This window comes from Zosterops lateralis (assembly GCF_965231275.1).
Source record: "Zosterops lateralis genome assembly, contig: HAP1_HAP1_SCAFFOLD_110, whole genome shotgun sequence".
Lineage (NCBI taxonomy): Eukaryota > Metazoa > Chordata > Aves > Passeriformes > Zosteropidae > Zosterops > Zosterops lateralis.
This window is the reverse complement of record NW_028154568.1, coordinates 82485-95279: the sequence shown is the minus strand read 5'-3', so window position 1 is coordinate 95279 and position 12795 is coordinate 82485. Positions and strand designations below refer to the sequence as shown.

Here is a 12795-nt window from a genome sequence, read left to right as displayed (position 1 = left end):
ACTCTCAATTTTTGTTGCATAAGGGCATGCAGATTGGAACAGTCACCTCCAGTGGCCGATGAATCCATTGTTTTCATTGTAATTCAATTCCAGTCCTTCACTTTATCAGCACAAAAAAAGAGAAAGGAAGTGTTTGCTACATTCTCAGCTTTAGTAAGATAAAAATTAAAAGAATCATCTGCAGATAATCCCTATCTCTTGCTAGCAATCCCATCTGGTATCCTGCTATAATTTCTGACCCATATATAAAGTCCAATTTGTAAGTGTCACAGCCAAGGATGAATGGCTTCAATGTGAAATATTTTTTTTAAAACTCAATTTCAATTGAACTAAGATTCTGCAATCACTGATGTGTTTATATGTGTCAGACTGCTGTCAGTCATTCCTTCCTCCAGATGACTATTGGAACCTCTTAGCCAAATAGCTGCCTAACTTCTCACAGGGCCTCCAGTCTCAAAGCACTAAAAATGTCTACAAAATTCATTAAAAGAGCTGGGCACGTTTAAGAGATTCGGTAACTTACTGAATTCAGTCAGTATGCCGCAGTATCTGCTTCACGCAAAACTCAACTACATTAGGCACAAAAATAGTCTGCGGATGTGGCATTACAGCCGAAAGCTCCAGCTAGGACCCACAGTATTCCAAACTGGAGTGTCCCACAATGGGATATTTAGCCATAAAAGCAAGGTTTCATAGTTACCACTAGGTCACAGAACAATATTCACAGCACCAGTTGAAGAAAGGAAGCAGGATGCAGCTTCAGCATGTTATTTTTCTCTCTTACCTGGCTGGTTGGAAGACTTCACTCCCACTGTATTTGTGCTCTTGCCCTGTCCCAGCAGGCAAGAAGATGTATTAGTTGTTCCTGTTGGACGGATGTTCTCTCCTGAAAACTTCTCAGATGTCCTGGTTACTGCAGTAACAGGAAGGTGGGGCATCTGTAAGGTGACTGCAGGGGCATGGGCTTCAGGGGAAGAAGGTTCCGACATCTGAAAACAGGTCAGTTCACGAGTGACTTTTGCCTGACCTGAATAAAAAACGGGAGAGAGGCAGAAAATTTGCTTGCAGATTTGTAACAAAGTTACAAGCCAATGTCCAGGCAACATTTTACAAATCATTGGATTTAATCCCCTGTGAAACATTGTACCATCTATGTAGCAGAAACAACCCTAGTGCAAGTGATCCTAGCAGCTATCAAACTTACTCTACGTGAATCTCAGCAGGAACAATGTCTATAGATCATTAATATACTAGCATTTGCATTCAGTGAGCTTCTCTTCCTCTGCGCAGCCCTCGCTCCCAATCTCCTGCCCCTGTTAAGGAAGCAGCATTTTTGTTCTTTTCATGGTTTTTCGAAACACTGTATGACTCTCTAAACTGGAGATGGTTAAGTCCTTCCTCCGCTGACGGATGATGGAAGTGGAGGGGTGACTTGCAAGATGTTTTGGATGCAAGACTACAATGGCACCCAGCATAGCAGGCCTTATCACTCGTGTCTCAAGTTAATGCAGCAGTAATAGCCTCTAATTTATGAAACATTATAGCACATGCTTTACAGTAAAGCCAAAGTTTTAACATTAAACTCGAAATTATGAAATAAAGTGTCGGCGCCACAGGACAATATCCATCCTGAAACTACAGCAAATTCTAACCCTTCCCAAATGTGAGATTTGCTCTATGACTGACAAGATCGTGTACTTTACAGGCAGTGATGCTTCATTTCATGCCCTGTTCCTACCTGATGATGAAGATCGATGCCCATTTTCAATGATGGAAGAACTAAACACTCTTCTAAACTCAGGTTTCTGGTGGTCATCCAGGTCTACGCTCTGTCAGAACAGACAACAGACACGGCAACTAAATTTCAAACGGCAACAAAAGTGAGAAGAGTATCCAGAAACACCTGCCAAGAACAGATCTTCCTCATGCAAGTGACCTCAAAATAAGAAAGGAACAATTACCTAACCCCAGGAGCCAAGGCTGCATACAAAACATTGGCAATGCATAACTTAAATCAATCTTCACACACTTGTCCTTAACAGACCCCAAGCACCTAGGAGGTGTTATCTTTTATTAGATAAAGGTATCACCATCCACTGTGATGGTGATAAACAGAAGACCTTGTGTAACAGTGGAGAAATTGATTGAGATTGCCTGGAATACTGCTCTGCATTTTTTTTTCTATTTGCTGCAGAAAGAAATTACACTGTGAAAACATATTGTACAAGCATTACAAAGTAATTCCAGTCCTAGCACATTACATATTATATTATAATCTGTAACTTCTGTAAGGATAACTTTTTTTTCCTGGGAAAAGCATAAATTTTCCTCATAATGTCTGTCAATATAATTCCAGAAAAATCAGCCAGGAATTTTTTCATGGGTTTAGTGGGAAGTTGCCGTTTTGTTTTTTGGGTTTTGTTTGAGTTTTTTGGCTGGCTGGGCTGGGGGTTTTTGGGGGGTTGAAGCGGAACATTAAACCACGAGAAACTGCGCAATTTTTGGCTGCATAACTAAAGGAAGAAGAAAACTGCTTCACGGATGCATGATTACTGCAGTTAAGTTTCCAAGAAGCAGGAGCTACAATTAGTAGTGAGAAATTCTCCAACACGCAGTTCACAAAAAGTCTCATTGATTGTGTAGTTGCATCAACATGTTTTAAATTCTGGAAAAAACCCAACTATTTTGAAACTTTTGTATTTATCAAGAAAATGGTACTATGTGAGAATACATTCAGTTATCACTAGCTGCCAGGATTGAGAGAATTACAACAAATACTAGTTATAGAAACCATGCAGAGTCAGGACTTCGGAGCTTTTATTGCTGCATTTAGCGCAATTGAGATCCCAGTCAACAATTATTGCCCATATTCACAACTGAAATGTAAAGCATAGCTAATGCAGCTCCCTAGAATCTACCCATGGTATACAGTTAGAACCGTTTAGCCATTCATGTCAGCCATTATGACCTGAATGTGAAGAATGCCTGTGCAGGCTGTAAACATCAATCTACTTTTATAAGCTGGGGAGGTGTGGGTGAGTAAAATCGTCAAACGACATAGTCATTGCAAAGGTCACGCAGCATTCTACACACTGCACTGGCTTTCTAATGCAATGACAAGTCCTGCATTACCTTATTTCATGCAAACCCGACCGCTATGGTTTGGCTAACGGTGCCAAAAGATAAACTGATACCAGGCTGGAGGATGGGGAAGAAGGCCCACGTGCTGACAGAACAGTGGGATCAGATTCTGATGTGCATTTAGTGGTGTCAGGCTGAAGTACTTTCAAAATCCACTTTGGAGATGCCAAGATTCTGACAAACCCATGTGTTTAGCAACACTTCTATCAGGGGTGGTCACATAGATTATAAATAGCAGAGTGATAACTACATATATCTGTACTTCATAATAAAAAGCACTCATTTGTACAACTCATGTGACAACAACACGAAGAACTGGTCAAGTTGAAGAAAAGAAAGTGAACACTAATATTTCAGATGCCTTATCCAAGCCTGCTTGCAGAACTAATCTCTGTGTAGCTCAGATCTCCACGTAATGGATGATAAGACTTTCCATAGTTGTAGGGCTGCTGGAATTCCTTCTTTGCTGCAAAGAAGTATAAACTTTGGAGATCCATAACCGGAAGCTGCAATTATTGCAAGCCAGTGGCAAAAACTCAACACGTTCAGAAAAAGTAAGCGCCAGATCACAAGATTAGAAACAAAAGAAATATCACTTATTTCCTCGCTGAACCTCTAAGGTGCATGTCTGTTATGTCTTCAAGATTTTGTCCACAACAAGGTCAATTTCTAGAAGGATGACAGACACAAATGATACTACTCTCTCAAATGAGAGATTTCAGTCATTCAGTGTCTTTCATAAAACCACCAGCTACCACAAGGGTCACAATAAAAGTCATCGGCTCTAGAAATGCTGTTTATCTAGGAGAAGTACATCCACAGAAAGGTTTGGGTCAGAAGGGATAGTAAAGATCACCCTGTTTCAACCCCTTGCCACGCACAGGGATTCCACGCATCAGATTGGGTTGCTCGGGAGCCCATTCTGGCCTCAAACACTGACAGGGATGGGTCATCCACAACTTCCCTGGGCAACCTGTGCTTCACCACCCTCTGAATGAACAGTTTCTTCCTAACAACCAATCTAACCCACCCTCTTTCAGTTTAAAACCATTGCCCCTCGTCCTGTTGCTATCTGCCTGTACAAAAACAAGTCCCTCACCCCCCTTTTTGTAAGCCCCCTAAAGTACTCAAAGGTCGCAATGAAGTCTCCCTGAAGCCTTCTCTTCTCCAGGCTGAACAACTCCAGCTCTCTAAGCTTATCTTTGCTGGAAATACGTAGGTCATTATGTACACCTGAGTCACGTCTTATGCAGTTACTCACAGGCTGACTAACTGCTGGGTGCCATTGGGTCACCAGGGAGCCAATGGGAAATACTCGTTTAGACCTTCATAGGTGGTCATAGCCAGCTATCTCTCTCTCTCTGCAGCTTTGACCACTGCAGGCAGACTCTCTGCAGCCGTCTGTCCAACAGACAGAAACTTCTCTGACGGTTTTAAAACAGAACACCCTTAAAGTACTTTTAGTCCTCCCTCTTAACAAAGGCATCACACTCAATCACAAAAACTACGGAAATATCATAACTTGCAAAGCTCCTGCCAAAATGTAAAATCAGATCAAGAACAACAAAAAAGATATCAAAACTCTTCTTTTGTAAGTGCTCAGTAGCTCAGGTATGGCTCCACGATCCAGATTTTCAAAACTAACTCTTCAAATATCTCCTATTTTCCACCTTTGTGGAAGCAGCTCTCAAGATTCTGGTCTAGTTAAGAGAGCTGAATTGAAGGCTGGTATCAAACCAACAGGAAGACTCACCTCCAAATCAGAACAGCTAATGGCCATTTAAAATTTCACCTAAACCAGCTTTTAGACCACTGTATAACAGCTTTCGAGGACATCATAGCAGAAACTACCCAGATTAAAATTAAATGGAGATTTGTGTCCTTACTTCTGAACTATGCTTGGAACTCCCTGGATTCATTTTTTCCCCCCCAGTTAAATTACCATGAAAAAATCTAGCAATATTAGAAAATAATGCTTCAGATACCAAAGATGCTCAGAATCTCCAGTATCTAATTAATGCTGCATCAACCACACAGTAAAAAGGAATTCAACTGATAAATCTTTTCGGGAGCAAAAGAGCTCGTCTTGGTTTGCTGCTATTTCCAGGTCAGTATTATTTGCTTCTCATATCTCACACTTACGTAGAAGTATTTACTAAGATAAAAGTATCATCAGTTTTACCATAGATATTCGTGTTTCTGAAAACATACACAGTGCCATTTATGTTATTCCATTTGAAATGTTTTGGTCATATAACCAGAAACTGGAATCAACTGAAGGAACAGTGTTCATTACAGAGAACGCAGGTGACTGGCACAGCAACCAAAGCTCGCTCTTTTGCCATTTGTGTGCAGCCACATCAGAACCTGACCCACAAATTCATGTTTTCACCGCACAAATTTGGTGTGTATAGCTGTAGCGGCACCTCCCATAGTTCTCAGTACTGAAATTCCCTTTTGGTCAGCTCTGCTAACTTGGGAACTTCTCCAACCTAAATTGTTGGGAGGGCACTGAATAACGATCAGCACCTAATTGATCTTCCCTGAACCCTCAAAGCAAAGCAGGAGGGTACTCACACAAACAAAAGCTCATACTGAGCTTTAACATGGACACGGATACCTAAAGCTGGACATTACCGTAACATTGACGCGAGATTCTCCATACTGGGAAGTATACTAGACCGTGAAATGGAACGGGGAACAACAATCCCTTGTCCCTTCCGTATCACCCAGCTTACACCTATTCCTTGCAATATAAGCAAGCGTGGATAGCTCCGCAGAACAGAAAGGAAGCAGTCTATAAATTGTATGGATGGTGTTTACCTTTTTCACATGGGGGGAAAAGTGGCAGTTTCTACAATGTATCAAACGGCAGCTTTACCTTTTACCCAGAGGTAGGAAGCCCAATGTCCGCATTCACGGGTCAGTAGGAATGAAGAGGGCAGGAATGCAATACAGACTCTCTGCTCATTCCCAATTCTAGTGAATTTAATTTCCAAGCTTTTACTTTTTAACTCCAAGTCTGCATAGACCGCAGACCAGTTTTTTAAGCTTCAACAGTCTTAAACCCCCCTCAAGACATGCTTAACCAAGAGGACCTAAACAAGCTGTCTAAACAAGCTGTCATCTGTGAAAGCCAAGTCTCTGGTACCCCGGTTTTATGTGCCCAAATCACAGCGTACTGTCCGGTAGTACTCTCCTGGCATCAAGGTTTGCACAGGAACTCTCAACTCTTCTCGCAGAGACAGACACTGAAAAAGGATTACATAAAACATCTCAGTACCAGATGAGCTTTCCACTAAGTGGTGTTTCTATGCGCCACACGTTACAACGTTCTGTTACACTGCAGGAAGTTTTATCACTGGGAGGAATGACTGACTACGTCTGTGCGAGTTTAGCTACCACTGACCCCGCGTCGCAGAAGAGGAACTCCGTGTCCTTAAACGTTACCCCGTGCCAACGCAGTCTGGCAACAGTCGTGAAGTATCCTCTTATGCATGCCCTTGGCCCTCCCTCCTGCCGTCTCCCAGGCCGCTTACTTGGCTCTGGCCAGCGACCGCTAGCTTGGCACGACTGGAGAATGTGTCGTCGGCCGAACCTTGCTCCGGCGAGCCGGGCCCCACGGCCGCCTCGTTCACCCAGTCCTGCGGCAGCCCCGCCGACCGGCCCAGGGCCTCCACCTGCCGAGACAGGCGCTCCAGCTGTACCCGCAGGCGCAGGTTCTCCTGCTGCAGCTCAGAGACAGCGTGTGCCAGGGGGCTGGCGAGGCGCAGCACCTCCTCCACCTGCCGGCCTACCCCCTGCTTGAACAGCTGGATGTCCACATGGATGTCCCGGACGGCGCCCCGCAGCATGTCCTCATAGCGTCCCAGGCCGTCACAGACGGTCTGAGCCTCCCGGCTGTTCAGATCCTCGATCTCGCCGGCCATGGTGTCCACGGGCCGCAGGCTACGCGGGCAAGGACGGAGGGGCTCGGGAGCGGCCAGCGGCGGAAGCCTGATCGTCTCCCCGCTCGCCGCCGCCTGTCCTTCTCTTCGAGAGCTCCCTGTGCCTCCTGGCGGCCCTGACCCGGCCCCCGGCGCCGCCGGGCACGGCCCGCTCTCCTGGGGCGCAGGAGGCACAGAAGCGGCGCGAGTGGCGCGGCTGCAAGGTCCGCCCCGCTCCGCGTTCACTCCTTCAGAGGGGGAGATGGAATTTGGGGAGGCAATGGTGGAACAAGCCGGGAGAAGGGGCGGGGCCACGGGCTCATTCACAGCTGCCCAGGGACTTTAGGGCCCGAGAGGGCCGGGCGCTGCGGGCTGCGGTGTGGGGCCGCGGGAGCGAGACGGCACGAAGCGGGCGCCAGCGCCGGGCTGGGTGAAGGAAGAAGTGGGAGATGTGGGTTGGAAAGGAATAGGAGAGAGACAGAACGAGGGGAGGAGCGGTTAGTACCAGAGCCTTCCCAAGTTGCTTGGTCGATGACCATGTGAAAGTATGCACAGGCTGTCTCTTTCGCGGGAACTCGGGGGCAAAAGTAAAAGAGAAAGGTCTTTGAGGGCATAGAGACAGAAATGCACGCACATACACCCTTAGACAAACCGCCAAGTTGCTGCCCATGAAAGCGCAGAAACTCATAACCGGCATGTTCACACTTAAACGTTTCCCATACTAGGCTGCAATTCGATGGGCATTAGTATTGAGCTGCCAAGTCGTCTGGCAGATCCAATCTGTGTGCATGCGGGAAGAGACACATTTCTGCCAAACTAGCCAGAGCCACGATGCAGAATGCTTTCAAGCATATTCTTTACTGCAGCACAAGACAAAAAAAAAGCCTCACAGAAAAAAGGAATCTGAGAAATACTTTAAAGACATTTGTGTCATCAAGTAGCCTATATCTGTCAGCCCTCTATGTCAAATAGCTACAACTTCTTTGGTAAAATTAAACAGTTGGCAATAGTAGTTCTCTTGCAGCAGCAAGTAGCTAAGCCTATAAACCTGGAATATGCAGGGAAAGTTGTAGTTCTGCCCTAGTCAGTATGGGTAAAACCCTAAAGCAATAATAACATAATTCAATTACCATTAGCTCACAGGCAATTTCTTAGCATATACAACCTTATCTAAAAATACATATATGTGTGTGTGTTTATTGATCTTGGCAGCTCATAGTCCTAATAGTGTAATTCTTTGGAAAATACTCTTCCTGGATGGTAAATATTTCCATTTTTACAATATTTTCAATTACTAAAGAAAACTTACACTTCATCACAGAATAACTATCTAGTAGAAAATTCAGCTTTCTGATAAAAGGTGTTTTGAAAAAAAGTTTCCAACCTATTCTCAGTTAGGTCTAGCAGAGCCAAGCAAATCAAATTTTGTTGCTTCTTATAGCTGACAGGCAACTTTTCTGTGTCTTTTTACTCATAGCAGGAATTATCGTAACATTGAGATCACGGTGGCAGAAGGCAACAGAGTGTGCACAAGGCACGTGTCCGCAGATGTACGTGCAATCGCATACATCCAAAGGCAGCAATAGGAGAAGCCATTCCCTGATTTGTGCAAGGTATTCAGCTCCTTTGGCCCTGCTCGCTCACCACAAGAAGGACTAACGATCTCCGTTATACCTAAGGATGCCAAGCCCTGTAAAGGGTAACATTTAAGAGACAACAGCCGCTGCCATGGCTGCAAACTTTGTTTTCTCAATACTGATCTCGGGTATCTGAGACCTGGTCATCCTCTCCTTAGCAATCACTATCCGATCGTGTGTCTGACAGCGTTCCACAGGCTGTTCCAATTCTTTCCAGATCAGAGTTCTAGCTTTTCATGGCATAAAGCAACCCGATACTCTGGGATAGCTCCAGCTTACACAAAACTGCCAGCCAAGGGGAAGGCCTCAGCAGTAGGACTTTTTTTGTCAGCACCTGTCTCAAAGCTCTCTACTGCAGAAGAAGTGGAAAAAAAATCTACAGTCACTTCACCCAGACCAGTTCCTTATTCACACCTCCTCCTTAGCACTTGCTTCACCAAGCACAGCATCTTACAATGTGGTTTATTATTTTGCACAGCACTCAGCTTACCCCATCTGGAAAGAGGTGATACCACTTGAAATTCTGAGACCGGGGCAGAGGGGGGCAAAAAGGAGAAGCAACTGCAAAACTTATGGGGATCTGGTGCGCTGTGAGAGTGATTCACAGGCTAAGTATCTCTCGAGCAAATCTATTATTAGGAGGATCAAAACCTACTATTGTATTAATTCACTTTTGGGTTTTGCATTTGAAAGGAGTAGGATTGCCCAACACTATGCTATGGGAAGGCAACAGCACCCCGGCATTGTCCAGCTGGGATATTGCTGCATGTTTTCACGGCTGGGTTGTTTACCCTGTGGAGTTGCCAAAAGACGTACAAAACTCCCGCCAAAGCGTCCCCACACCAGCTAACTACAGTTCTCATTCTAAGAAACAACATTACCAAGCATCTGGAGACATTCGGGAATGCCAAAAGACCAGTAGCAGGACGTTTTTCTCATTCCTCCAGTGTAATCTTCTGCTAGGTACCCCACTATTTCACTTTGCATTGTGTTACAGAGTTCATCAGGGCTATTTGACATTTATCGGGCCAGGGCTAGGTGATGGCTTTCCTGTCATGATAATGATCGTTGATGATCTCCTCAAGCACCCTTCCTAAATACTCCAACACATTCCTGTGTACCACGTAAAACTCCCACAGCTTGATAGAGGCCTGACCGGTATGTCTGTCTTTTCCTGACTGGGATTCACTTTTTCCTGAATGGTCTGTTTTTCCAACTTGTTATTCTTCCCACTTGCTACAATCTGTCCCACTCTCTTGTTCTATAGCAAACTAATTCCATTATGCCTCCTTTTAGGAGGGAGATCCCAAGCGTTAAAACATGTTTACAGTCTGTCACAAACCCATATAAAATTGATACTGTGCCAAACAGAGAGCAGCCAGCTTCCTTCCTTCAACAGGAGACCTGTAGCCCTTGGCTTCTGCTGTGGCATTTTGGCCCACGTAACACAGGTAACGTTCATCGTATGGCTGACCGGACATAGCAATTGACAATACAGTCAGACATTTGCCAAGGGCAGCCACGTAATGATCCCGGTACAGCTTCTAAAGGGTTGGGAAAAACTTCTACTGCAGATAGAACCCTGACCTTGCATTAAGCTTAACAGAAGGAATGATCTGAAGCTCCTAATTGAGGTAAATATGCACATGCTGGTAATTTAAAAGTTAACAGGGCAAATTTCAATCTCAGCTATAATATTATTATTAATGTGAAATTATTCTTTCAATTCATGCAGTTACTTGATATTTACTGTTATCGCCCTAAAATCAGAATGCAGGCCTTGGTCTTAATTTTGAAGAGTGCCCGTACCAAGTACCGGATTTTTTTTCCTCCCTTGTGTGCCAGAAAATAAACAACAAAGGAAGGTGATCTATATGTAGGCTTACAAGAACATTCACAAAAAGAGGCAGAGGAAAACACTTGTGTTTTGCTTCATCAAAAATATTTTATCCCAACTGTTATTCATTATCAGAGCAATGAACACAGATGTGGAGAGCAGCAGTGGGCTCAACGGTTTGGCTTCAACTCTTTTAATATAGAGCCAAGCTCATAATCAATTTCTTTGATGCATATACTTCTTATTGCAAGCGGAAGGGGCATCACTAAGTTCCTTAAGAAAGCAAAGACTTTTTTCCTGTCTTTATAGACAGGACAGAAACAGAGGCATTTCCTGAGTGCTGTAACTCACTAGTCTACAGCACCAAGTGGTTAAACTGCTGAGTAAGAACTCCGCTTCGTACAGTTCTCATCTGGCTTTCTAGCGCCAGGCCTAAGCTTTGCCTCTCCGCTGCTTCCCTGAGTGTCCCGACAGCCGAGGCAGTGCACCTAGCCAACTGCATCTCTCAGCACCTTAAGCTATGTCCGTAAGCAAAGAAATATTTAGGACTTCCCTGACAGATTGAAGCCAATACAACTTCCTCATACTTCAACCCTAAAATGAGAGAAAATATGGGGACCTTTCATAAGCTTCTGGTTCAAAACTTTCCCATGAACATCAGCATCAAATCCCTCCAGAATCCTCCTGCCACCATTCCTCACAACAGGTTTAGAAAGGTGGCATTTCCTTCCATAATTTGCACAATTACGGCAGTTCCTTTACCCGTATATCCTGTACTGCTTGGTACAGGTTGGAAGCTTTGCTGCAAAATAACTTTGCAAGTAATAATCAGAAGCATTGAGATGCACGGCAGAACAGGAGGCATTTGACAAGTGTTATCCTGAAACCTGTGGAATATACAAAGCCTAGGTTCTCACCCTACTGTATTCCTAATGAGCTTCTTTATGGCATAGACCAGCACTGGTCTGCCCACACCAACAGTGGGCAGTTTGTGTCATGGGTAACAGCGGTATGCCTCTTTCTACATGGGAGCTTGCTTTCCCGTTGTGTTATTCCCATTGACAAATCAGAAGCTGTGTCAATGGGAATAACCGGTAGTATTTAGTACCGGTAGTCTGGACCTGAAGCATACCTTTCTTTAGAGTATATGCAAAGTAAACTAGGCCCTCATTTGAGAGATCATTGAAGATTTGCTAACATTCAGAAAGCTCACAGGCAGTTAGAGCCTGGCTCACACGGCCAAGGAACACGCAACTTTGTTCCGATTTGTTCCGAAGGTTTTTAGCAGTCAACAGAAATAGCGCTCGGTAAAGGTCAGCAACTCATCTTTCTAGACCTAATAACAATAACGGGCCCAGCAAGGTTGTTCTGTGATGACACCCGTGGTGATTTATGACCTACAAGGGGCTGTCTTACACCAGGGGCACACAAAATGCGGTAATGCTGGTTGCAGCTTGGAGGGGTTAACAAAACCTGCGGCCGAGGGTAGCAAAGGCTTTTCTGCCTTCGCTAGCTAATGTTTCCGTGTGGCTTTTAATAGGTTCCTTCTCTCACAGAGAACTGAGAGCCATTGAAGCCAACGAGTTTAGCGAGAAAGTTGTGAAAAGACCAGGAAGCTCAGCTTTTGATTATGACTTGCAAGTACACTTTTATGGCCTACAGGCAGTTCTTTTTTCATGTGTATTTTGTTGGCAGAAAGGAGAGAAGATGACAAAACTGGTAACTTGTGGACTGAATACCTTGGTTGGGGGAAATACAGGGCAGAGTCGCATGCTGGAAGGACTGCCTTCTAATTTTGTGCCACAGATGGACAGATGGAAAATTACTCCTGACAGCTGAATGCAATGTGCATTCATTACATGCAGCTTCCCCTAGCAAGCATGACACTGTAGCATCAGGAGCAAAGACTGAGCTGAAGAATTACCTGCTATCAATCAAATTACAAAAGGGTGAGGGGCAAGAAAAAAGACAAAAAAAACCCTAACCAAACTCTCCTCTCGTCTGTGCCAGGCAGGCCCATTAATGGGACTAGAATCTATGAGAGGCTGAAATAAAGTGAGCAAACTCATCCTCTGCACTTCATCAGCACAGCTGAAGAACTGATATGCAAAGAAACAGAACTAAAGGAAGAACAGGAGCACTGACGGCCAGGATGATAAAAGGATAAACTTGCCAGCTGTCACCAGCTGTCTTCCTACAACCCAAGTAGCTGTCAGTGAATCCTCTCTGGACATAGCACATGCTCCACAGATAG

The 12795-nt window shown here is 44.5% G+C and overlaps 1 protein-coding gene across 2 annotated transcripts; it reads right to left on the bottom strand.

Annotated features, from left to right (window-relative positions):
- Positions 1-915: 915 nt before the first annotated feature.
- On the bottom strand, positions 916-7547 carry LOC310923563 (smoothelin-like protein 2). 2 transcript variants are annotated; one of them, XR_014592629.1, is made up of 3 exons: positions 5965-6376; positions 1739-1829; positions 916-1027 (listed from the first exon to the last, which is right to left on the bottom strand). XR_014592629.1 is itself a non-coding variant. In XM_083885513.1 (3 exons), exon 1 carries the CDS (start codon positions 7068-7070, stop codon positions 6633-6635), a length of 438 nt encoding a protein of 145 aa, XP_083741639.1. In that variant the 5' UTR covers positions 7071-7547; the 3' UTR covers positions 1008-1027; positions 1739-1829; positions 6592-6632. The 2 variants fall into 2 exon arrangements, 1 of the variants encoding a protein (XP_083741639.1); XM_083885513.1 differs by lacking the exon at positions 5965-6376 and adding an exon at positions 6592-7547 and having other exon boundaries at positions 1008-1027.
- Between the last annotated feature and the right edge of the window lie 5248 nt (positions 7548-12795).